General features: G+C 38.0%; 1 protein-coding gene across 5 annotated transcripts in view; it reads right to left on the bottom strand.

Annotated features, from left to right (window-relative positions):
* Positions 1-27,075, bottom strand: part of cntrl (centriolin) — a 52,197-nt gene that overhangs the window by 13,643 nt on the left and 11,479 nt on the right. For 4 of the 5 annotated variants that reach the window (XM_051660907.1, XM_051660883.1, XM_051660901.1 and 1 more), the window contains 20 exons: positions 21,277-21,430; positions 20,546-20,766; positions 20,275-20,451; positions 20,049-20,183; positions 17,928-18,073; positions 17,638-17,830; positions 17,334-17,492; positions 16,219-16,398; positions 16,008-16,115; positions 15,773-15,914; positions 13,660-13,802; positions 13,373-13,544; positions 12,555-12,853; positions 11,046-11,203; positions 10,756-10,918; positions 10,538-10,668; positions 9,117-9,257; positions 8,895-9,021; positions 8,604-8,768; positions 8,334-8,493 (listed from right to left, as the gene is read on the bottom strand). In XM_051660907.1, coding sequence (XP_051516867.1) covers positions 8,334-8,493; positions 8,604-8,768; positions 8,895-9,021; positions 9,117-9,257; positions 10,538-10,668; positions 10,756-10,918; positions 11,046-11,203; positions 12,555-12,853; positions 13,373-13,544; positions 13,660-13,802; positions 15,773-15,914; positions 16,008-16,115; positions 16,219-16,398; positions 17,334-17,492; positions 17,638-17,830; positions 17,928-18,073; positions 20,049-20,183; positions 20,275-20,451; positions 20,546-20,766; positions 21,277-21,430 — 3,274 coding nt within the window. The remainder of the gene's footprint in view (positions 1-8,333; positions 8,494-8,603; positions 8,769-8,894; positions 9,022-9,116; positions 9,258-10,537; positions 10,669-10,755; positions 10,919-11,045; positions 11,204-12,554; positions 12,854-13,372; positions 13,545-13,659; positions 13,803-15,772; positions 15,915-16,007; positions 16,116-16,218; positions 16,399-17,333; positions 17,493-17,637; positions 17,831-17,927; positions 18,074-20,048; positions 20,184-20,274; positions 20,452-20,545; positions 20,767-21,276; positions 21,431-27,075) is intronic. The other variant, XM_051660893.1, reaches the window with a different exon arrangement.

The following is a 27,075-nucleotide window of genomic DNA, read 5'->3' as shown; positions in this document are numbered from 1 at the left end:
AATTGTGTGTGGGTGAGTGTGTGCACACACAGAGATATATTGAGAGAAGAAAAGATAAGGTATGAAAATATATTTCATTTTTAACTCTGTAAAGAAAATAGAATCTAAGAATCAACTGGTGTGCAATAATCATACCTATAAAAAATGCAAATGAATGTAAATGACAATTAAAATAAGACTGGTCAAAGAGATGAAAGAGATAAGAAATAAAAAGGTTGAGGAATTCAGGAAGTTGGACAAGCAAAAGAGTAAGAGTTTGGGTTTTCTATGTAAACATTCTGATGTTGACAAGTAACCAAGAATATATTATTTTAAAATAAAAATAAGTAAAAACTGAATATAGAGAGATATATAATAAATAATTTTTGAAAAGAAATAGAATGAAAGAACACTCCCGTATTTAAGTAGATGCAATGAAAAGCTGCTCAGGTGAACCTGAAATTGGAGTATTGTCACGGTAGACCAGATAAACTTTGCTCTTGGTCAAAATTAAGCTTTTATGGTCCCTCAAAAACAAAGAACAGACAAAGAGGATTGAAGTTTTCTGTTGCTTCACAAAGAGAGAAGAGTTGAGGGGAGCGAAGGGAGGGGTAGCTGACAAAGAAGAGGAAGTGAATCTTCCACTGCCACCTAGAAACAGACTGGGGTGAAATTCTTGCTGGATAAAAGAATGCTAATGCCAAATCCTGCACAGGTGAGGCACAATTTTTGTTCCTCCAACAGAAGGACCGATCCTGAGATCAGATGGGGAAGCAGAGATATGGAGGGTGTGACAAGCTGACAAGAAACAGGCTCTGTCCAGAACACCCAGCCACTGGGTAAGGGACTTTAAGCGACCAAGGTGCCATGAACTCTCCCTTCCCACACCTTAACTTCTCGCCCCCTGGTGGCCATCCAAGAAGGCTCCAACGACCCTACCCTAAACTACCCATTGCTAATCCCTCAACCACACAGGACACATTGACTTTCTTTTCAAAAGAACTGAAACAATGCAAAGTAAGCTGTCGTGGTACATCTTGGTAAGAAAGTCAGAAAAGAGACTCTGAACATGAATAATGAAAAAACAAGAGTCTTTACTAGTCTTGTGGCAGCTATCTGATTTTTCTATTGCACTAACATTCTCTCAAGCTAAACTATATTTATAAGAAGGTAAATATCCAGATGTATTAATAGGTAGAACCAAAAGGAATTAGCTGAATATAGGAGAATGGGTGTGGTAATCAGAACAGTTCTACAATAATATTTCATAATTTATGGAAAATATGACTAAAAACCTATCCTTTCAGAGTACGGGAATGTGCAGGCTGTTTGACGAGGTTGTTGATCAAAATGAAACAGAGTTGGGGACAGCATAATAACGGCACGTGAGGATCAAATTAAAATGCTAGATTGCATCCCCTGAGAATTGGGGTCACCCAAAACCTGCCGACCATACAGCCATCTTCGAAATTATTTCCTGAGATCATTTTGATCATTCATCATCCTGAATATTTATGTTTTTTCTCCATCCCTATCCACAAAAGATAACAAATTCTGTTTTGAATGAAATTTTTAGGTGAAATGTGGATATGATGCCACAGGGATGGACTAAATTCCGAGCCTACCATGATTTGTGGAACTTTTGAGTCATTTAGGTTTCGTACTGCAATGTGGTAGGGCTCACATACAGTTTCATGCACTAATGAATTGTTTGTGTGTGTACTGAGTCAGACTGCCTGTGAAACAGATATTAAGCCTTTGTTCATCAGTATCTCTCATACTTCTAATATGTGCCTACCCCAGGGGCTGATTTTAATCAGCTGGCAGTAAAAGAATAAAAGTTATTTTACAGCTACCAAAACAACAGTGAGAACTTAAAATGATAATTTTCCTAAGTACAGGGTACTACAGACCCTGGATAATTGTTTAGGCTGAATAATCTTATCCACGTTTATGCTGGTGTTCATGAACAAACATTTATGAGATCTCAAATCCTCTTCTTACAGCAGCTCATGAGCTACAGAAAATGACAGATAAATAAAATTGGACAGAAGAATGACATTGTGCTTTTGAGCAATTGAAATTGGCTCTCTCAAATACACTGTCTAGGCCTGCCAGATTATTCCAAATTGTTTGATCTTCGATTCTGAGAAAGTGGGGCTCATGTCCGCGGTTCTGACCGAACCCCATGGCGATCGACGTCACCCAAATGCGTACTTTTCTAAACAATTAGACACTGTTGTATGTGGAATGCCACAGTGCCTACGTTTAGTAACTGCCACCATCGAAGCTGTGTTGTCATGTTTAAATCTGGTGGTATTCCACCCATTAAATGTGTTTTTCCTCATGCAGTTCACGTAACCAAGCTGAAGGTTTTCTTACGACAACAAGAAAACAAACTGCACTTGAAATTAATAAAATAACTGCTCAAGAATCTGTTATTACAAAAAGAAATGGAGTACTGTAAGTGTGCGCACCGATTCAAAGGAAACTAGTTTGCTGATTCTGTAACCAAATGCACAGTATTCAAATGTCAACCATGCCTGGTTTGACCACTTTACATCCCCGATTTCCGACTATGCGCAACTACCAACAACACTAGTTGAAATTCGAAGCATGCAAACTGACCAAGAAACAAAGTCTTGGTCAAAGGGGGGTGTGAGATTAAAAGATGGTGTCTAAAGGGACATCAAGGCAAACAAGCCATTTTTTGCCAAACCATACAGCCAAAACAGCTATATCCTAATTTAAAAAAAAATGGCAGAATATGCCCCCAGAAATTGGCTATTAATGATATTGATTGAGATATCCTGGGTGGCTCCAGGTTTTACAGCAATGGCACAGAGATCTTTGTCACATTTGCACAGCGAATAACATGGGAAGGCAAAGTAAGCAATAGGTTGCCAATGACATGAATGAGAAAAATTAAAATGCAACTTTTCTGTGCTCTCACCCCCCAAAAGTTTTCTATTTGACTCGAGTGTAGAGCAGAATAAATTTCAAGAAAATATTGTAAAATTGACCGGTGGCACAAATGTATTGTATGCAGTGTACATGCATTGTGTTATATATGTCCGACAAAACAGAGTGTGTCTCAGCACCAACTTGTATTTAACTGACAAATAAATTGACGGCAACCACAGGAAACCTGTAGTGTGTGGTACTGTGGACTCTTTACTTATTTATGTATTTTTTACTGCTAATTATATATTCTTTGGTGTTAGTGTTGATGTTTTCTGCACAAGCAAACTTAAGTTATCGAGTTCTTCAAATTTTCAGCGTAAATTGAGTTATACAGGTAACTGTGCTTTGTTATTTCATTTGCGCAATTTTTGTAGTTAATTACTAATTCTATAATTCTACTGGTGTTGCAATGTATTACACTTTCTGTTTTGTTGCAGATTTTCAGTGAGTGATAATTCAGAATATAGATTGCACTGAAGTGTAATCTAATCCAAATACTGGTTCTCGTGCCAGTTCGTATATTGTAAAACTGTTCTTTTTGCCACTGAGAAGGTTGACATGGTAGCAGCTTTGTCAAAACCTGGTAAAGACAGCCCTGCACCTCGAGACGAATCACTGGATGAAAGCATTGTGCCTCAGTTGACACTATCACACTTTGTTTCGCTAAACACCAACAAGTTATTTTATGTCATGCAAAAGAACGCTTATGTGAGAATGTTGTTTGTAGACTACAGCTCAGCATTCAACACCATAGTGCCCTCCAAGCTAGATGAGAAACTCCGGGCTCTGGGCTTAAACAGCTCGCTGTGCAGCTGGATCCTGGACTTCCTGTCAAGCAGACGCCAGGTGGTTAGAATAGGCAGCAACATCTCCTTATCACTGACCCTCAACACTGGAGCCCCACAGGGCTGTGTTCTCAGCCCACTCATGTATACCTTGTACACACATGACTGTCATTATCTATCATTAAGTTTGCTGATGACACGACGGTGGTAGGTCTGATCACTGACAACGATGAAACAGCCTACAGAGAGGAGGTGCACACTCTGACACACTGGTGTCAGGAGCACAACCTCTCCCTCAACATCAGTAAGACAAAGGAGCTTGTGGTGGACTTCAGAAGAAAAGACAGAGAACACAGTCCCATCACCATCAATGGAGCACCAGTGGAGAGAGTCAGCAGCTTCAAGTTCCTGGGTGTCCACATCACTGAGGAACTCACATGGTCCATCCACACTGAAGTCGTTGCGAAGAAGGCTCATCAGCGCCTCTTCTTCCTGAGACGGCTGAGGAAGTTTGGAATGAACCGCCACATCCTCACACGGTTCTACACCTGCACTGTAGAGAGCATCCTGACTGGCTGCATCTCCGCCTGGTACGGCAATAGCACCGCCCACAACCGCAAAGCACTGCAAAGGGTGGTGTGAACTGCCAGACACATCATCGGAGGTGAGCTTCCCTCCCTCCAGGACATATATACCAGGCGGTGTGTGAAAAAAGCTCGGAGGATCATCAGAGACTCCAGCCACCCGAGCCATGGGCTGTTCTCACTGCTACCATCAGGCAGGCGGTATCGCAGCATCAAGACCCGCACCAGCCGACTCCATGATAGCTTCTTCCCCCAAGCAATCAGACTTTTGAACTCTTGATCTCCCACGATCAAAATACATCAGCACTGCACTTTATTACTCTTACTCTTATATCTCACACCGGACTGTCATAAATTATATTATTATTATATTATATTCTCTCTTAACAACTTACTATCAGCCGACAGCCTGAATGTCAATACAGTACAATACAACCTACTGTACATTCTATATATACTATATATACTTTTTTTATTGAATAATGTGTATCTATATTGTGTGTATTGTATACTGTACAGTGTATGTTATTATTTGTATATTGTGTTGTGTGTAATTATGTGTGTATTAGACTTTAAATTGTGTTGTGTTTATTTGATGTTATTGTAAATTGGTTTATGTCTCATCACTGTCACGACTGCTATGTTGATCGGAACTGCACCCAAGAATTTCACACACCATTGCACTTGTGTATATGGCTGTGTGACAATAAAAGTGATTTGATTTTGATTTTGATTTGATTGAAACAGACTTCCTACAGTAGGATCCTAGAAGCTGGGAGAGAACATAACAGCTTCAGTCGTCACAGGGTACAGCAGCTGAAGGTTGTCAATGATGCTGCTGAATGTGGCGTATCACTGATCCAGAACTTAAATTCTGTTATCACAAACCAAGAGGAACAAAAACAGTACCTGCTTCAGGTTGTTGAAGTTCACTGTCAGCAGTTTCCTGTGTCTAAGAAGTCAATCATTGTTGAAAAACTCTGCAGTGACTGAAATAAGCCATGTCTGAATTGTGCACACTATACTGTCATTCTTAAACACTTTTAAGCACATTCCGTTTTCAACGCTTTTCTTTTCAATTTCAGGGATGTTGTGCCACCAATAAACAGTGTTGGATTGTCTTAAATTTTTGTGTGTGTTTACTGTATATATGGAACAATAAATCTAGGGGGTGAGAGCAAACAGTTTGCAAACTTTAATTTTGACTGGCACCCTAGTAAGCAAACTTACTTCATCCACCTCACATTTTTAATTTTCAGCACATTATGATGGACTTCACTGAGCGGACATCATGTCAAGATAATAAATATTGTATTGTGATTTTGTTGATATGTTCTAAGTGGGCTGAGTGTTTCCTATGCAGAAAGGTCGATGCTATAACAGTAGCGAAGGTCCTGATCAGAGAAGTCATTCCAAAATGGGGGAGTGCCTAAAAATTGTCCTCTGACAATGGCACTCACTTTGTAAATAAAGTGATTGCTGATTTGGCAAACGGATTGAGAAAATGTTTATAAGTCACTGTGCTTAACACCCTCAAAGTGGACGAGCAGTGGAAAAAGCAAATCAGACTGCAAAAACCAAATTGTGTAAAGTAATGGCCATGAGAGCTTGAGACGGAGCTTGGACAGTCCTCAGTCCACATATAATTTTCACAGGTTGGCAATGTGACGGGAAATATAATCTCCTCTTAAGGAGAGTATGGCGGGGTGAACGAGCAGATGGAAAATTATATGTTGTTTTTAACCAGAACCATCAAAGCTATTCATTCACAGGTTAAGGCTGCATCACCAGTCCCAGGTGCTGAGTCACTACTTTCGTATGAACCAGGGCAAGGGCAGATTCTGGGTGATGAACCTCCGAGATGGCACAGTCCAAGGTGGTTGGGCCTTTACGAAGTAATCCTAACTACAAACACAGCAGTAAAGTTTGCTGAACATGAAACCAAATTCATGTGTCGTATTGCAAACCTCATCAGGCCCCAGAGATTCAAGAAAGACTGTTAGCCTGTCAGTACAGGGTAAGTACTTGGTGAAGATGGAGCAATGGAGGGGTCTGTGGGGTCGTTGAAATGATCAGCATACATAACAATGGATGTGGGCCAGCAGATGGTTCAAGTTCACATTGGAATTGCTGTGTTAATTTGTGTTGCTATTGATAATTTTGTTGCCTTTATTAGATCCAACTGTTGTTCTCATTCAGAGTACAGGAGAAGTGCCTGTTCATCATGACCACTCATCTAACACCAAACAATATCACTATGAGCTAAATTTGTTTTGGAAGTATTTCTAAATTAAACTGCTAAGAAATATGAGCCTAACAAAAATTGTTATATATGTGCACAAATGTTCTTCTCCATATCACACATCAAGTAATTGAGAAGTCATCTAGATTCTGGACAGCCTTTCTAATCCATAACACAGTAACTGATTCAATGAATTTGATTAATAGAATCCACTACGTGTTGTTCCAATTTGCAAACAATACCTAATTGGCCTCAACAATTTCAGATCAGAAGTAGACTATCTTTGGCAAATGACCCCACAAAATAGAGTAGTTTTCGGATGGAGTCGTAGTAGCAGAGCAACATATCTAAGGTGTTTGAGGATATGGTAAGGTACGAGATGAACTGTGGCAGGATGAACAGGCCAAGAATCCCAATGAATCATGGGATTGGTTGACAAAACTCTTTCATGATGTTTGGTAATGTACTTGGATCGATATTGAAGTTTTTGATGCCAGTGTTACTAACCTTCTTTATCGCAGGAATTATGTGTGCTATGAAATTTATTTTCTCATGTATTGGAAAATAATTTGTGAAATGATGATGTGACATAAGAGGAAGTAAGATGTATAAGGTAGGTTGTAAACAGATACACTGATATTGGTGAACGTGAGTGGTACAATAAGAAGGGGGAACTGTGATAGATTTTTTGGTGTTTAAGCATGAGACAGCATGAGAGAGCAGGATATGTTATAAAAATAATGTGTCGTAGCAAGAATGTCTGGGACATGATGCATGTTTGAGAATATGGGGAACAGAGAGTAGCCACGGCTGAAATTTATGACTATTTTAGTACACTGACATTTGGCTAACAAGACAGGAACTGTCTACTTTTGTTTTTAAACTTTAAAACAAAAACTTTTGCAATAGGCTTAAAACCAATCAGAATGAAGTAAACAAGTATAATGGGAGTTCCATATGCAATAATATATAAAAGCTTATTTTAATGTATTAAAAGAGTTATTTTGTTTGGTATAGTCTCTACTGAAAAGAGATCTCTCTGGCCGTATACTATTAAACGTGTATAAGAGAAACTGGAGTCCGGGTTGAGTTATTATGCTGCAGCATAAGTAAGTATTATGTTAAATCACTAACGTGTAGTGACAGAATACAAGATTCTCAGATTGAGTGAGTATTGACAGCAGGCAGGACGCTGCCATCCTCTCAGTAGATTCTGAGTTGTAACAGGCTGGGAAACTAGGAGACCAGTGTTAGTTAGGTAGTTTAGGGAATTCACTTCTATTTTGGGTCAGTACTGAAAATTCACACTCAACAGTCTCTAGAATTTACTCTGAATGGTGCCAAAAACAAAAAATATCCAGTGTGCAGCAATTCTGCGGATGGAAACGCCTTGTTGATGAGAGAGGTCAACAGAGAATGGCCAGACTGTTTTGAATTGACAAAGTCTATGGTAACTCTGTACAATTGTGGTGAGAAGAATATAATCTGAGAATGCTATTCTGAGATGCGGGTTGGTGCTGTTTTAGCGGCACGAGGGGGACCTACACAATATTAGGCAGATGGTTTTAATGTTGTGGCTGATCGGTGTATACTTGTATGGTTATTATTACTAAGGCTGTTCTTCTCCTAAGGGTTTTGTCACAACTGTCTCTTGGTATATTAATAAAGAATTCAACTGTTGTGTGGTCACAGGTTTGTGTATATCTTCTATTTAACATTAGGTGGCTTGTTCAATCAGATTTTAGAGTTTCATGTTAACTTTATGTTAAAGGAACAGACCTGCTTTGTGTTTGTTGACGGCTGAACGGATGTTCTGTAGAGTTTCCTCCTCTTGTTGCTGATCTCTCTTATACTGAGCCAGTCTGCCCTTCCTCTCAGACAACTCAGAGTCAAGCTCTCCCTTCTGCACAGCCAAGGACTGCACATCCACACGGAGCTCCTACACATACAGTTCATATAAGAAGTTCTTCCTAAGTAATATTTACATCTACTTTACATAATATTACTTCCTAATTGCTATTTTGTGATGGCGAGAGCAGTAGTACAGACCTGAATGCGCTGGTGCAAGCTGTGCACGTCCTCCTCTCCCTGTCTAAGTACATCTAGCAGGCCCTGCCTGTGCTGCTCCACACTAACCCTTAGCACCTCCTCCTCCTGTTTCCACTGTCCCAGCTTTCTGTCCAGCAAAGACAGTTCCTCCTGCTGCATCACAACCTGCACTCCAAACAAGAGATTCTCAGTCATATTGATGTGGATTTAATAAATAAAATCCTTAATATTAAACATCGGTCTTTCTCAAATGTCAATGTAATATGCTGCTTGTACATGCAGGTGTGTTACCTGAGTGCTGATTTTGTCCAATTCTGTTTGCCGTTGTGTTAGGCTGTTCTCCGTCTCTCTGCAGCTTTGCAAGAGTTTCGCCTCAAGGCTCTGGGTCTCTTTGAGGTCCTTCTGAACAACCTCCAGTCTATAAAAAGTAAACAGAGATTGATTTTTATCTCCATGCGGAATTTACATTTTGTGTCTTCATTGTTTAACTGAAATGATGAGTTGAGTTTGCACCTGTCAGTCGCTCTTTCTAGCTTTCTGTTGACTTCTTGAAACTTTGCATCTTGACATGCTAGTACCTCTTTTACTTCGTGTAGAGTTTGTTCTTGGTCCTGTTTCTTTTTCTGCAGCTCCATAACTTCCTCTTGAAGATTCCTGGAGTGGAACATTTATATGTTTCGATCTTTGCAACTAGCAAGATCTCCAGCTCAAACAAAACAACTTGTTGCTGACTGACAGAACAGCCTAAAATCTGGCTAAGATATAAACTTGAACTTGTTAAAAACTGCTGTGTAATTGTATTTATTTTTTTTAAGATTAAATGAAAACTTGATAATTCTATCATTATTTACTCACCCTTATGCCATCCCAGATGTGTATGACTTTCTTTCTTCTGCTGAACACGAACAAAGATTTTTATAAGAATATCTCAGCTCTGTAGGTCTATCCAATGCAATGCAAAACTTTGAACTTCATAAAAAGCACATAAAGACAGCATAAATGTTATCCATAAGACCCCAGTAGTTAAATCCATGTCTTCAGAAACGATATGATAGGTGTGGGTGAGAAACAGATCAATAATTAAGTCCTTTTTTCACTTTCAAATTCTTTTGTTTTTCACAATTTGCATTCTTCATGCATATCACTACTTACTGTGCATAGAGGAGAATTAATGGTAAAAAAGGACTTAAATCTTGATCTGTTTCTCACCCACACCAAGTCACATTTTTACTCTAAATCCTCCTCCCTGCACAGTAGGTTTTGATATGCATGAAGAATGTCACTTGCCAAAAACAAAAGTATCTAAAAGCAAAAGTGGAGATTTATAGTAAAAAAGGACATACATATTGATCTGTTTCTCATCCACAAATATCATATCACTTCAGAAGACATGGATTTAATCACTGGAGTCATATGGGTTACTTTTATGCTGCCTTTATTTCCTTTTTGAGCTTCAAAATTTTGGACCCTGTTGACTCGCATTGTACAGACCTACAGAGCTGATATGTTCATCTAAAAATCTTTGTTTGTGTTCTGCAGGAGAAAGAAAGTCGTACATATCTGGGATGGCATGAGGGTGAGTAAATGATGAGAGAACTTTCATTTTTGCGTGAACTATCCCTTTAATGCTTTCTTTTATGGCAGTTTATGTGCAGAGACAACTATACATAATTTCTAGGTTGATATCCATTAAAAATTTGGTGTTTTTAACATTACTCTGTTTGTTGGAGCAATATTGGTTCAACCATTGACATGAGTTTGTGGCAGGACTACCCATTTATTCAAACTTTGTTAGAAAGGGGAGTATGTATGGAGACTTGGAAAACAGTCATTATTTTTGCAATTCATTGGTGCAGAAATGAGACCCTGCAGCTTTAAGGGTTCAGAACTTAAATCGATGGAATTCTCTTTCAAGTGTGTGGTAGTTGTGTTACCTGAGCTCTTGTTTGGTGTGCACCAGCTGTTTGGCACTGTCTTGAGCTCTCTGTTCCATCTCCATCAGCTCTCGCTCCGTTTCTCCTACTCGCCTCCTGGCCTCATTGTAGTGCTGCATGCTCTCTTTAGTCTGCAAAGACACACATATTACATCATTAGCATTTTTTCAACAGGAAGTTGATGTATACAGGACAATGTGCAGAGACTAATGTCAGACCTTGGCTCTAGTGTCTTTGAGCTCCGTCTCGGCTTCTAACAGCAGGCTGTCAGCCTCTCTGAGCTCTGCTCTGCGCTTCAAAAGCGTCTTCTCCACACACTCCACCTCTCCCAACACACACTGCTCATCGTCCGCATGAGAGATGGAGCTTTTTTGCAAACTCCTAATGAACCAAACATTTGAAAGGCACAAAATAAACACTTTGAGATAATTTTTATACAGAACATAACTTGAAGTCTACTCTTCAGAGGGGCAGTGTATTTATAATAAGTACTGTAATCCTGACTAACATGTGGCGCTTTAGCCTGTGGACAGTCCTGCGCAGGTGTTTGATTTCCTGCTGTAGCTCTGCTGTCTTTTCCAGCAGTGTGAGCTGCTCTTTCTCACTGTAGACTCTGCCAGCATACTTCTCTTTCAGCTTGTGCTCTGCTTGCTTTAGATTTTGCTCCTGCAACACAAATAAAAACAACCGATTGTAAGATCGTAATTTAAACTCTTTATGGAAATTTGGAGAAGGGATAGTTCACCCAAAAAAGAAAATTCTCTTATCATTTACTCACCCTCATGCCATCTCAAATGTGTATGACTTTCTTTCTTCTGCTGAACACAAATGAAGATTTTTAGAAGAATATCTCAGCTCTGTAGGTCCATACAATGCAAGTGAATTTTGAAGGTCCAAGAACACATAAAGGCAGCATAAAAGTAATCCATAAAACTCAAGTGGTTTATAATATGTCTTCAGAAGTTATATGATAGGTGTGGGTGAGAAACAGATCAATATTTAAGTCCATTTTACTATAAATCTCCACTTTCACTATCACATTCTGAAAGTGAAAGTGGAGATTTATAGTAAAAAAGGATTTAAATATTTATCTGTTTCTCACCCAAAGTGATTGCATCACTTCAGAAGACACATATTAAACCACTGGAGTCATACGGATTACTTTTATGCTGCCTTTATGTGTTTTTTGAAGCTTCAAATGTCTGGTCACCATTCACTTGCATTGTAAGGACCTATAGAGCTGAGATATTCTTCTAAAAATCTGTCTTTGTGTTCTGCAGAAGAAAGAAAGCCATATGCATCTGTGATGGCATGAGAGTGAGTAAATGATGAGAGAATTTTCATTTCTGGGTGAACTATCCACATAAAGTAATGGAACATTATTCGAAAAATAAATCCAGTGCACTGAAAGGTAAGATCTTACAACTTAAGCACAGAAAATTATTTGAAAACAAAATCATGTTTACAGTAACGTATTTATAATGGAAGTCTATGAATGTTAAAAAATTCAGCACACAGTTTAGAAATTACAGACATTATATGTACATAATATTTTGTCTATGTAAACTTATATCCAATTTTTCAACTTATTTCATGAGCATGTAAGTCCAGTAACTTTCACATGATATGGGCAAGAATACCAGAAAGAGATGTGACATCACTAACCGTTAAACATTGTTAACATGGAGAAAAACTCTACCCACAGAAAATTACACCATAACTCATAACCCTTAGTTCATCCACCTAGAAAATTTGTCCCACCTCAAGTTTAGAAAAGTTTATACACCAAACAATAAACATTCTTTATTGAATGATTCATGACAGTGCTTTAACAAAAATACAAGCATCACATTTTTCATAGACTTCCATTTTTTTTTTTTTTAAGTCAAAATTATTTTCTGTGGTGGTCAGTCGCATTAAAGCTGTATTAACTTGCAGTATTCCTTTAATTTAACTTAATATGGCACAAAAGAGTAATGTAATGTGTTCATGACTGAAATGTCTTCAAGTTTCTCACCAAGTCCTGATGTCCAGGCACATTACAATGCAGTGTCCCATTGGGCACCAGGGGTATAGTAAGATTGCTGGGAGGGGGGCCGTACACCAGCCTGGCTCCATCAGGGGGCGGCCCACAGAGGACTGTACTTGAGCCAATGGGAAGGCCAGGCACAGGGTGACTGTAGATAATTGAGCCTGGAGGAAGAGCAGTCCCATCGGGAAGAGTAAAGGCTGCAGAGCCTGAGAGAGGAGTGAAGTGTGGTCCAGACACACCCTCCATATCACTCTCTCTTCCACTGTCTCGGCACATCTGAGCATCTGTGCATAAGGATGGAGAATGCAGCTTTAGAACTATATCAATGAATGAATCTCACAAAAAATTATCAAGAAATATCCAGGACATATTTCACTCCAAAATAATACTACTACTAATAAAAACTATATTTACTGTATACATACATGTATTAAAAAAAAAAAGAAAATAATAATAATAATAATAGGTGCTTAAATCAAAATGCGGATTTTAATTTTTTAAAGAAATGTGTCTGGACAGGATTATTTTCATTACTGTACAGTAATTAGAATGGGATTTTTCCACATTACGGAGAATTTGGGTGATGAGGGTGCAATTCATATGCTCAGTTGTCCTGAAAATAATGTCACATTGCTAATAATTTCAATGATCCTAAAATAAGCTTCATTTTCCTTATGCAAAATACAATTTCTTTGTGTTTGGGGTGATGTTTCTTTGTGAAATTCACTTAAATGCACTCTTTGACATATTCACCAGTATGCCTGCAACATTGGATAGAAAGAATCTGAGATTGAGGCACTTGCCTCTTCTTCCATGAGTGTGTGAATGGGGAGAGAAGACCCAGTATCCTCCATTAACAGGAGGTCTTCTCTCCCTGTGTGCTCTATGGCTGGACTGCTGGCCTCTCTCAGGGGAATGAGGATGTACAGAGCCCAATCCTGAGTCTTGTGTGCCTTGAGATCCCAGACTAGGGACCTGAGGACAAACAACATGATTACAATATAAAACTGGTGCTGGCAAAGAAATAAAGTAATTTGCAAGTGTGTTCATTTACTACTTCTAAAATAACACTAGAAATATGATTGCTTACATTTTGAGTAGGTGGTACATAGTACCAATATCCTGTGTTTGGCATGGGATCTCCTAAACTGGACAGGTAGTTATTCTGTTGCATCAGAGTCTCCCTCAGGGCTCCAATCTCTTCCAACAGCTCTTCCAGATTGCCATTGTTAACTAAACAAACCAAAATATATATACCAATAAATATAAGGAGCAGCATTTACAGTGAGCAACTACATTTAAAAATAATGTTTTTAAATTGAATGTGAGTGGTGCTTGCCTTTGCAAAACTAGCTGCCATAATGCTAGGGTATTGTGGTTGGTTGCCAAGGTGTTGTTATACTAAGGTGTTCTGAGTGGTTTTTAGTGCGTTGCTATGGTGTTCTCTTTAGTTGCTTAACCCTTTAAGCTCTGAGGGTGTTTTTAAAGATTTCCTGTTTCAATGGCATACCCAAAATGAAAGGTTTATAACAAGGCAAAAAAAAAAAAGGCAAAAAAAAAAACAAAAAAAAAACATTCGGGTCAAGTGTTTGGTATAATTTTAAAGAAAACTTTTTACATTTTTTAATGATATAGATTATGATAAATTCTTAGACTCTCAGCCAAGAAACTGCTGAAAAATCACAAAGACACAAGAGCCAAAAATGTACTTAATTCTTATTTTTCTGATTTGACATTATTTATCTCAGGGTGTAAATAAGGTGTCTCTGAAAAGCTGCTTTTGTTTTGTTCCCAATTATGTCACCTGTAACTGAGTAACATTTTGTGACCAAAAATGTCTCCAAGTGTCCAAAAGCCTCTCCAAACAAATAAAACATAATAATTGTACAAAAGATCTAATAACACATGCAAACACAACATTGACTAAAGGCATTGTTGCATGCAGACATTATTTTAGTAATAAGATTTCACAGAATTAATTTCATTCTGTGCCATTTGAGTCATCATTGAGTCTGTGTCATGTACTTGGCACCATCACCTGGTATCCATATGTAATTAGAGTGATTGACCACATGACTCTCTGTGCAAATATGGAGGACTATCACCACTAGTTGGAGCAATCTGGACCCGATCCGATTGGTTTGACCTTCTATGACACTAGAGCATTTCTGACGTTATCTGATCCAGGAAAGCAAACGTGTTTGTAGCCAGATAGCAAGATGTCAGATAGCCAGGTGCTTGTGCACACTGCTTAGTGTAGGTTATCTAATGATCTATGCATCCAATTACTTTGTGTGTGAGGTAATTTTAAATATAATCGCCTTCTCTAAGTAATGGTATGTGATATTTTACAGTATGTTCTAATTATTGTTCGTGAAGTTATAAGCAAAAACGCCTGTTCACATAACATGTATGTCAAAGACATATACTTAACTATGACTCGTTATATTTTATTTGTGAGTAAAAAAAATAGGCTGGTTGTATTCTACTCTTTGAGAGCTTTCCAACAACATATGACACATGGGTATATGATGAGTCTGATGTTTTTACAGATTACAATAATATGTATGACACATGGATATATGATGAGTTTGATGTTTTATCGATTACAATATGTACAGTGCAAAATTTGCAATAAATTATCAAAACTGAACACTTCTGATTGGTCTGCAAATTTTAAAGCACTTGTTCAGTTTTGGTCATAATGCCTACATGCATTGTAAAGTAGAGCTTCTAAGCTTTAAAACGATACCTATTTTGTGTTGGTCAAGACTGTAGTTATTCATATTTTGATCATAATTGTTTTTCTCGCCGGCCTGCCCATTCCCATCTGAGCTTAAAGGGTTAATAGCCCAAGTCAAAAGAGCCCACCTCCAAGTCTCTATGTTATTTGGATTCCTAAATCTGGTTTCAGTCCCTCCTTCAATGGAAATCTATGGGACATTTTTGCCTGATTTATTGTCTGCCAGGTAAAAATCTGATCTCTTAAAAAAGTAAAAGCTCATCTCTTTTCAAAATGCCTCATGATTTGATGTAGCACTCATGTCTGTAGCAGGTGGAGTAACATCCCTGGATTTAACACTTTTAAGTGTGAGCAATACATTAGCAAGCACCACTAAAAATAAATGTGAGGATCAGCACTTACAGTTAGCAATGTCCTGCTAAATTTCTCTTTTATAAAGCTATTATAATGGCCAACAAACCTTCTTTGACTTGAGCTAGTTGATCTCTAAGGCGTTTGGACTGAGCCTGTTGTCTTTTCAGGGTTTGGTTTAATCTGTCCAGTTCTTGCTGTTGAATGCTAGAGTTTGGGACACTGTGGGAATGCCCATCAGTCTCACGAACCTACCAAACACAAGAAACCAGCAAGAAGACATTAACAAACTAAAAGTTTTTGCTAAAACAAGATATTCTGAAGGTTTTGAGTAGATACATTACTTTTTCGCTCAAAAGCTTCTGAAGAACTTGGATCTCTGCTTCAGCATAAGCCAGATCCTGAATGGCTTGAGCTGCCTGGTTCCTGGAGCTCTCCAACTCCTCTGCATTCTACATAAACCCAAACACACACACCATCTCCACCAGTGCACTTCTCTCACATTTATATTACAACCAAAAGGTCTGAAGTACCGTAGTCCACTCCAAGTCTTACCACTGCTCTCTCCAGATGTATTTTCTCTACAGTACTGTGAAGAGAGTGAAGTTTTTCTTTTGCTGCATTCAGTTGTACAGCAGCCATTCTGTCAGCAGTGGAGAAAGATTTCCTGAGCACCTCCAACTCAAGTTTGAGAGACTCTATCTGTTCCTGAGTCTGGGTCTCCTCAGCCTTCATCTAGAGACACAACAAACCATCAATACAGAACTGGTTTATGCCATCTGTACAAAGTGAATGAATGTACAATTGTGCAAAAATAATCCTTTTAAAAAGATTATTTGGAGGCTTGAGGATTATTCAGCACATTTAACATAGTTTTTTTAGAGTGTTTAGACATGTAGGTTTTTGCATGTTATTTAGGGTCCTTTGTGAAAGTGTAAAAAAGTGTGTTGCTTGTTATGGTTCCCTATACCTAACAATAACAAAAAATGGTAACTAAATTTTTTGTTTTTGTTTTGTTTGGAGTAATGTGCACTGATGAATTGTGCACAATACCACCTGAAAATAAAGTAAATAGGGTAAATTTTGATTTCATTTTGACTTTAAGTGTTATAATTCAGCAGTAAAAGAGGAAATCAGGAAGGAAGCAAATATATTTTCACTGCACTGTATACGCACTAACTTAAAGTGTGTAAAGACCAGGCCTGGGTAGCTCAGCGAGTATGGAGTCGCGAATTCGAATCCAGGGTGTGCTGAGTGACTCCAGCCAGGTCTCCTAAGCAACCAAATTGGCCCGGTCCCTAGTAAGGGTAGTCACATTAGGTAACCTCCTCATGGTCTCAATTAGGGGTTCTTGCTCTCAATGGGGCACGTGGTAAGTTGTGCGTGGATCGCGGAGAGTAGCATGAGCCTCCACAAGCTGGGAGTCTTCATGGTGTCATGCACAATGAGCCATGTGATAAGATGCACGGATTGACAGTTTCAGAAATGGAGGCAACTGAGACTTGTCCTCCGCCACCCGGATTGAGGTGAGTAACCGTGCCATGACGAGGACCTACTAAATAGTGGGAATTGGGCATTCCAAATTGGGAGGAAAGGGAATCAAAAAAATTTAATTGTGCAAAGACCGTAAATCTAGATATTTAATAGGTTAATTCCTCTCTTAATGGCACCTGTTTATCCTGTTCCTCTAATTCAGCAAGCAGGCGATCCCTTTCGATTTCGGTCTCCTCCAGATGCTGCAGCATTAAGTACTGCTGCTCATGAGCGTCCTCTAGCTCCTCCCTCAATCTGTGGAGCTCCGCCTCCTCATCTCGCCTCTCTGCTGACTGCTAAAATAAAACACAAGGAAATAAGCCTAACATCATAATAAGGTGTGCTATTGCCACAGTTGAGCATTTAAGCATCAGAAATGACAATGCAATGCCAAAAGTCAATTATGACCTCTGATGATCATTTTAAATAATAATTACCCACCCTAGTCTGTTCCACCTGGAATCTCTCTTGGTACTTCCTGAGTCTCTCTCTGAGGGACCTCATCTCTCCAGTGAGTCTGTCCTGAACGCGCTGGGCCTCGTCTCTTTCTACCCTAGCAGCAGATACCACACGATGAAGCTCCTTTTGCAGCTCCATGACACTCTTATTCGCAGCTTCACCAAGGTCTTCAAAGCTGGTGCAATAGGATGGAAGCCAAAATCTCAATCTCTGATTGATCTGTAGTCAGACAATTCACTTTAACGTTAATCTGCAGTAAGGATCTATCATACCTTAGTCCATCTTGTCCTGTAGCTATGCCTCTTCTCAGCTCTTCTAAATGTTTAGCCACACGCTCTGGGCAAAGGAACTTGCTCCTTTCCTGCTCCATATAGCTCTGAAGAGCATCTACCTTCTCTTTAAGGGAGTCTCTTTCCTCCTGTAAAAGATATCAATTATTAAAACTAGAGGTCGACAGATAGTGGATTTTGCAGATACCGATAACTAAAGTGGTGGAAAAGGCCGACCAACAAATAACCAACAAAAATGAAGATTTGGTGCATAACGCGGGACTTTTAACTATAAACAAACAAGCACACCAGGTCTCTTATTTTGAAATGATGGAGACTTGGCTCCATTACAATGCTCTAAAATGCTCTAGAGTAACATGGAGGAATAAAAATATCAGTTCCAAAAAGCAGTTATCGGCACTGATTAATCAGTAAAACAGATATATTGGTCTACCTCTATTTCAAACATGTGATTCTCATTGGAGACTGGAGAATGATTCACTGGAGAATGATTCATTAGGATGTACAGTACTTTCTTTTTATAACCAATGAAAGAGATTTAAATTAGAGATCGACTGATAGTGGATTTTGCCGATGCAATAACTACGGTGGTGGAAAAGGCCGATAACAGATTAAAAACCAAATCTTAGTCTCTCCTTCTTATGTCAGGCAGAGACATTGAGGCGACAAGAGTCCAAAAATGAATAAAATCTCAGATGCAGTTTATTGTCCAACCAAAATCCCAAGAATAACCAGAAAAAAATGAAGATCTGGTGCATAATGTGGGACTTTTAAATATAAACAAGTCTGAAAACACAAGGGGTTCTTACTTTCAAATGATGGAGACTTGGCTCTGTTACACTGCTCTATATAAATGTATTAACCAAATTAAGCTTTTTATAGCCTATATATTCACCAAAAGAAGAGTTTTGTATATTTTACCAGATGACGTTAAATTAGGAATACGTTTTATTATTATTCACAAGATATGAAGTTGGAGACACAATGTATGTGCTGACAGGTTACGTTTTCATATACTCTCATTTTACTTTGCATGCCCTTGCTTCAATTTAGATTACTTGATTATCTCATCAACATAGCAGCAAACACAGAGGAATAATAAAAAATCTATTGGCATAGATTTTTGCAGATAACCGATAGTTCTATCGTAACTATCGGCACTGATTAATTGGTAAAACCGATATATCAGTCTACCTCTAGTTTGAATGTACAGTGGTACATGTTTAGGGCTAAAGTGACCAAAGAAAAACATGTTAACAAAATTACAATATTTTAGTATTCATAACTGAAGTAATTCCACAAATTGGGACCATAACCTGTGCGTTTCCTGTTTGTCATCACCCTCTGCTACTTTACAGGGCATTTGGTACACGATGAGCATAAATATTGTATTCCATGCTGTATGTAAGTAAAAGATAATAAAACTAACAAAATGAATGTAATGAAACGCCAGTCATTTCTCCATAAAATGTGTAAGTTTTCCCTTTGAGAAATTTATTTGAGAAATGCAAGTAAACGGGTTAACTATGAACAGAACTCAGCCTACATAAATGTGATTGGTAGGAAGACGTTCTGGAAGGGAACAAATTCTCAGTGCACAAACAAGCAGAATGGAACTTCATGTCCCCTCCATGTTGTAATTTGACCACATAAAGCTAAATGAAGTTTGAATTGTTGATTGGTCAATGACAAAAACTAAAATCTTTTTATCTTGCATGGTGTGTGCCAGCAGCCGTGTATGACAAAGCAGCAGAATTGTCATGCACAAACTTTCTTTCTTCTGTGGAACACAAAAGTAGATTTTAGACAGAAATTTAGACTTAGTCACCATTTACTTGCATTGTATAGAATATAGACGCAATGAAAGTGAACAGTCACGGAGGCTAACATTCTGCATAACATCTCCTTTTATGTTCCATGGAAGAAACAAAGCCAAATAGCATAGAAACAAAATAAGGTAGAGAGTAATTGATTACAGATTTTGGGTAAACTATTCGTTTAATTTAACAATGACTAATAGTGAGTTTATCACAGAAACTCCTACAATGTTTCCTATTATTTTCTTTTTTATTAGAGAAAAAAAGAAAATCGGCAGTTACACACCTGGAGGATTTTGACCTGTTGCAGCAGCTCCGTGTTCTCTAGCTCTCTGTCAGCAGCCATGTGCATCTGTGCCAAAGCGTTTTCTTTAGCCTTCCTTTCCTTCTGCAGCTCTGCCTGCAGAGCAGAGTGCTCCATCTGTAAATGCACAGGACCAGTTGAAAAAATTAAACAATGACAATCATCCAATATGCATGAATATGTAATGAGATAAGAAGCGATTTCCCACCTGACTAAGTTGATGCAGTCTTCCCAGCTCCTCCTTCAGCTGTGTAGCTTCAGTGTCTCTCTCCTGCAGCTGTGTCTCCAGCTCTGCTTCATATTCGCTGGCCTGCCCATGAGCCTGCCTCAGCTCCTCATTCTCCCTCCTCAGATCCTCCAACTCCCGCTGCTGATGCTGCAGTTCCTACAACACAACAAACAAGATGATATTAATTATTACAGAACGGTGTAATAAAACTACTGTGCAGTTGAATGTTGTGTCAGAAACAAACTCTGACCTCCTGGCCCCTTTCAGCACTCAGAGCTTCTTTCTCCAGCTGCGTGCATAGCAGCTCTTTCTCATGTAGAAGTCGCTGCAGAGCATCATTCTCCTTCTGTAGACGACTACAGTCTGACTGGGCTCTTCTTGCTTGGTCCTTAACCCCCTGTAGATACTCCTGGAGACCTGAGATGATGCCCTCCAGATCATGCTTGAGTGCTTCATTAGCAGCTATCTGACCTGAGGGATTGGAGATGTTTTAAATCACTGCTTCTTTTAAGCCTTTCCCATTTGGTGGTTTCTTCTTGCTGTTTGTGATTGTGAGTTTATAGTTGGCTAAACTTGAATGGGGTGAATGGGGGACCACAACAAATGTAATTTTTGCTTACCCGTTTGCTCCAACAGCAAAAGAAAATATCAACAATTATACTTTCACAGCTTTGCAAAAAAAGATAAACATATACAGCACTGGATAACATCAGTAAGAAGACAGAAACAGGCCAAATTTCCTGTCATTCCCTCAGCAGCTGTGTTAGAAGCCTCACTGCAGCTGTGGTAACTGATTTTTTTAAACGTATTCCGGGGTAACAATACAAAGTACAATGTTATACATCTACACTTAATATTTTTAAAACTGGAAATATAAAAACGTTTGCAACATTTACGCCGTTAAAGGAGGCGAAAACACGTCATAACAGGTCTGTGAAAAGGGTCCATTATCCAACATAACACTTTCTAACAGTTCCTCACCATCAGTAAGTTGTTGCTCCAGTTCTTTGATCTCTTGCGTCTCCTTGTAGATGCGTGTAATCATATCATCCAGCCTGCTCTCCAACTCTTGGTGCTTTCTGCTCATGATGGCCAGCAACTGCGTCTTCCTGGACAACTTGGCCTTCACATGAGCCTGGAGAAGTGATGTCAGAGAGAGTTGGGTGAGCGTTTTACCATATAAATCAATCCTACTGCTGTGCAAAACCAGTAAACTAACAATTACAATTGCTACATTTGTAATTATTAGAGTATGATTACAGTGAAGTCAACAAGAAATGGCATTCGCAACCCATACTTTCATAATTTGATGTATTTCCAGGTAAAATAGAATAAAAAAATAAATAAAAACAAAAAAATAAAGGCAGGACTTGATTTTATCCATCAGGAATTCAGTGGATTGTTAAACTGGGTGTTCCATCCCACAATGGATACCAGCATGAAAACACAACCAGCATCTGTTGGTTGACACTTTAGCAGCCTTGGAGACATAAGCCATCAACGGGCAAACATTTTTGATCATAATTCGTTCACAATAAGTCTAAGAGCGTGTATTGAGAAAGTAAATAGTGTATTTTGATTTCATGTTCAATTTCGAAAAAAAAAAAAAATATTTAAAGGGATAGTTCATCCAAAAATTCCCCAGCCTGAGTTTGGCAATGGGGGTATATGGCGAGCAGGGCAGGGCCGAGAGGCGTCTGGGCAGAGCGAGGCAGGGAAGATAAGTGGTGAACGAGTTCCACCTGTGCACCACACTGGTCTCGCGTTCCAGTGAGGGGCGGTGGGAGTATTTAGCACGTGGATTTGTTTTTATGTAATGTTTAAGTGAGAATAAATGTCTATGTGTTTTCCCAGCTTCCTCCTCATGCATTTCCTTGAACCCCGTTACACTTTGTTTGTGTTCTGCAGAAGAAATAAAGTCATACACATCTGGGATGGTATGAGGGTGAGTAAATAATGAGAGAATATAAATTTTTGGGTGAACTATTCCTTTAAGTATTGAACTGAAGAGCCACATGTTGCCTTTTCTTAAAAGTGTATTTTTGGACTCTTGAAAATCGAGATTGTACATTCTGAAAATCAAGAACATTTTCCAGTTCAACAATGTTTTTCAGACCTTTGTTTTGCTGGACAACAAAAACTAGGTTTAGTTTTGGTTTTCGACCATTGAAAATGGGTACAATTTTACAGTTTTCTGATGGAGCCACATTGAGAGCCCCATTTTTCTGGGATTTAAAATGAAGATGCAAAAAGGAAGTTTGCTCTGAACCAGAATCTAAAAGGACATTAAGATATATTTAATACTTCCAGAGTAAGAGGTACTCCAACTTTGGAAAAAGAACCCCCAACAATCTACTGAAATCAACTGATTTTAAGAATAGACGAACCTGCCTTGGTGAAAAATAATAGTAATAATAATAAAATTAATATTGCTGCCTTTCAACTGTTATTTTTTTGGCCTGTAGTTTTGCTCCAAAATCATAGGTGAAAATTTTCATTTTGACCCCTCACTACAAAATAATGGATTATTCAGTAAATATTAATACATGGCATTTAATATTTTGGTGTTCATCATCATTTTAAGTCTTTTAATATCTTTCTTAAAAAAATAAAAATAAATAAATAATTAAAAAAAAGAATTAACAAAAAACTTTCAGACAAGGAAGTTTCTGAAATTTGGTTAATTGGACATAACATGCCTGTAACCAGATCATTTCACAGAGTAGTGAAGTGTTGATAACACAACATCAAGAAAAGTGGTCCACGAAATCAAGGCAACATAACATTTTACTACAAGCTGTTTCATGATTGGTACACACATTTAAAGCTGATCTAGACTACTGCTTTAAGTCAAAGTGATGCAGAACTCTAATCTACAAAACAACAATAAACAGTCTTGGACTTCTGTTTTTTTTTTTTTTTTTTTCTCTACACCCATCCACTTCCCCTTCCATCTTAAGACTTGTTTGCTTCAGACTGAGAACATTTATTACACTTTTATTAACACATGTTAATTTTACACATAATGCATTCTTTAATTAGATGCATTACTTTTGCATTATGTAATGCCTTGATTATAATATGCAAACTGCTCCAAAATATAATGCAGGCCATGTAAAAATGTACGCCAGCGTAACAGTGATGACATCACTCCTCTGCAATTTCCTGTTAAAAACACTGAACATAAAACATGAACAAAAAATCCTGAAACACATTTTTCAGCTTAAATAAATAAACTTCAATAATGAAATGTTCTTACCAATAATTATTTCTACAAAGAACTGTTAGACTTGTAAGAGTATGACAGCAGCCTCCCATGAGCCCCTCCTTTGCCCCAGTGGGGTACTTACTACAGCAGTGTGGCTGCCATCTCTTCGCTTTCTATCTCTACATAGCCAGGTTTCTCCTGTTGCTGCCCCATGAGGGGTACCAAGGAATCTTTGTGCAGAAAGAAAGCATATCCTGAGTCTTTTAGCTCTGCTCCTTCTACTCTAAACTTTAGAGCTTTTGTCCGTGGAGTCCAACTATGTCCAGAAGTAGCCCCTTCCTTTAGACTTCATTTTTGCCCCTTCCTCCTCTATCCCTGCACTCTTTCCGCTCCTCTCAGCCCCTCTGTTTGAATCAACACAGGAAAATATTCCCCTCAGCCAATCAGCATCTGTGTTGGAGGCCGGGTGGGAGTGAGGAACCTCATTGGCTCCACCCACAACAGATTTCTCCTTGGGCAGAAGTGCTCTTTTTTTTTCTTAAAGAGACAGTAACATCATTTCACATGAGTGCAACTAGTGGCCTCTGCAGACTTGCACAATATGGGTTAGCAATGATTAATTCCACAGGGAACTTCATCTTAGTATCATCCTCTCTGTTGTTAGGGAGGTGCAACAACAAATAAGTGATAGAGACTCATTTTTCACCACACTGTTTTCATGCCAAACAATTAACAGAAATCAGAAAGAAATGCAATTTGTTATGTTATATAACGTGAATAAACACATCTGAATAAAAGATCTGATTAGAAAATACTCACAACAAAGGAAACAAATGAACAATTTACAGCCATGAAATTGATGATGTGGCATTTGCAGATGTTGATGAAGACATATATTTTATAGCAACAAGATAAACATTAAACATCTTAACATGATTTTAGTGTGATAAAATCGCTTACTAACCTTAACTGTGTACAGTTAGATCCACAGTTACATCTTTGTTGCAATGATGATGTAAAACTAGTAAACACTATAAGCAATATTGTGACACTAAAATCATGTAGATCAGAGATTGTATCACACTAGAGCAAGGTTATAATAGTTTGAAATTTTATTTCTATTTTGTTTTTAATTTTTCGCTCCAATTTAGTTTAGTTTTCATTTTGTTTGTTAGTTCTTTGTTAGTTTTAGTTTTTAAATATTTTAAAGTTTAGTTTTAGTTATTCATTACATTTAGTTTTTATTTTAGTTTTAGTTTTTATATCAAGTGATACATATAGAATGGGGAAAACAGGCATTTGCGCAACATGGGTCATATAGCTGGACACCCAAATGTACAGTTTGTAAATAATACTTATAATATTAAAAATCTTCATTTTAAAAAGACCAACTGAATTTTATTACTGATATTACAGTAGACAAAAACACATAATCCTGATTTAAGAATGCTTCTTTTTTATTGAACTTTAACCACAAAGTCCTCTTTAGTGCATTTGACATGAGAAAATAAGTCGTTGCAACTCTGAAAACTGAACATCCAACAAAACTCTATACCAATCCAAATGAAATGTAAAACAAATCACTGATTGACGGTGTAAGGCAGAATGAGTGAAAAGACTGTGTGTGTGTGTGTGTGTGTGTGTGTGTGTGTGTGTGTGTGTGTGTGTGAGAAAGAAAGTCAGAATAAATGACTGGATATTATAATGTTTCGGTTCTCTTTGTTTTAACATCATGTATTAGCAACACAACGAACAGTAATTCCAGCAAAGGTTCAAATGTGTCATAATTGAAGTCCCAGACATGGCTAGCATGTTTTCTATAGGGTGACCAGATTTAGAAAGTCTCAAACTCGGGCACCTGTGGGGTTCGCGATACATGCATATATACATACACTGTATTAAAATATGTAGCTAAATTCAATATAACATCTTTTAGTATGCAAAATGTTATCTTATTTTATTATATATTGTTTTATACGATTTTAACCACCTTTTAGATATTTGTTAAATGTATAAATTCCATATAGCCTATTCTATCCATATGATGTCATATTGCATGTGTAATAATGATGACTTGTCAGTGCTTGAAATTTCTTGTCAACTACATATTTTTACACAAAATTTGCAACAATGGAACTTAAAAGTTAAAATACAATTCCACATTTAAGTGCTTGTACTATTTTTAATAGTACAATAATACAGCTGTATGAATATGCATTTTCATTTGGGCATTTCTAATTTGCGAAGCAGCAGAGAGCACCTAGCGCGTGAGTCATTGTCATGGTAACCAGATAGATTCTGAGCGGATTACTGCAAAACTAGAATGAAAGTATCGTCAAATCATCGCGCACTGCAATAAAATAACTTCCCTTCCCTGCAGTCGATACCAGACACGATACAAAGAAGGATGTTGAGGATATTTTATTTAAAAGAAAAAACAACTGAAAATTGGACATGATTATATTTTTTTAGAGAAATTACGGGACACTGGGACACACCTTGTAAAACTGGAACTCGACTTCTGGTCACCCTAGTTTTCTACCTGCTTTGTTTCTCCATGATGTACTGTAGTGATTCTTCCCTCCTGCTCTGTCTTTGCTAATATAATGAGGGCAACAGACCATCTGCTTGTGCTGTCGCCACCTAGCGGCATCTTCATGTTAAGATGATAGCGGGTTTAAAGGTTTAAAAACTTAGCGCAACAAAAAAGAAAACTAAATATTTTTTACGATTATTCTTCTTTTATTTTAGTTTTTTCAGAGCCATGAAAATGTATTTTAGTTTAGTTTCAGTTTTTCCAATTATGTTGATTTTTATTTTTATTTTTAGTTCAGTTTATGAAAATGTTTTTTTTTACATTTAGTTTTCGTTTTAGTTTACAATAATAAACTTGCGCCAGAGTCATGTTTACACAGGTTGTGACTATACTTTTGAAACAGTGCCTTGCTGTAAATGCGATTTTTTTATAAATGTTTTTTGTGGTAATCAACTTTATGCCACAAATGCTGTCGATTGAGCTTAACTTGTATTGAACCTGGAATATTCCTTTAATGCAGCAAGTTGCCTGGCAACTGTAAACAGCCTACAGTTAGTCTAATCAACTTTTACTTGGCGGAAAAATAGTTTGTTTACGGGAGATATTATTATAAACAAATTCAATTATTTATTGAACACTGGTGTCTTTTATCATAAAAAAAAGTTTTATACAAGCAAAAAACCATGAGGCTGTGTGTTACTGTGATTTTACCACAGTTGCCATATGATCACATGGGAAGTCAGCATTTTGTTGCAGAGAGTTCCAGTACACTAAGATCGGAAATCGGAAAATGAAGCTCACACGTGCGCATACACCCAACAACACTTATGGCTTTGGCCACTGGGGGCAGTGTTTCGCATTTCGGCAAGAACAGACCTATTGAAGATACAGAAAAGTAAACCTACTGTTTCCGATTTCACTGTTAGATCAGTCTGACGGTTGAGGGGGTTTTAGACACTCTGCTTCACACAAATTCAAACTTAACCTTGGTAAATATGTACACTTTAACACACAGCCTATTTAGGTCTATTGCTTT

Source organism: Myxocyprinus asiaticus, chromosome 3, assembly GCF_019703515.2.
Source record: "Myxocyprinus asiaticus isolate MX2 ecotype Aquarium Trade chromosome 3, UBuf_Myxa_2, whole genome shotgun sequence".
NCBI lineage: Eukaryota > Metazoa > Chordata > Actinopteri > Cypriniformes > Catostomidae > Myxocyprinus > Myxocyprinus asiaticus.
This window is presented reverse-complemented; position numbering and strand designations above follow the sequence as displayed.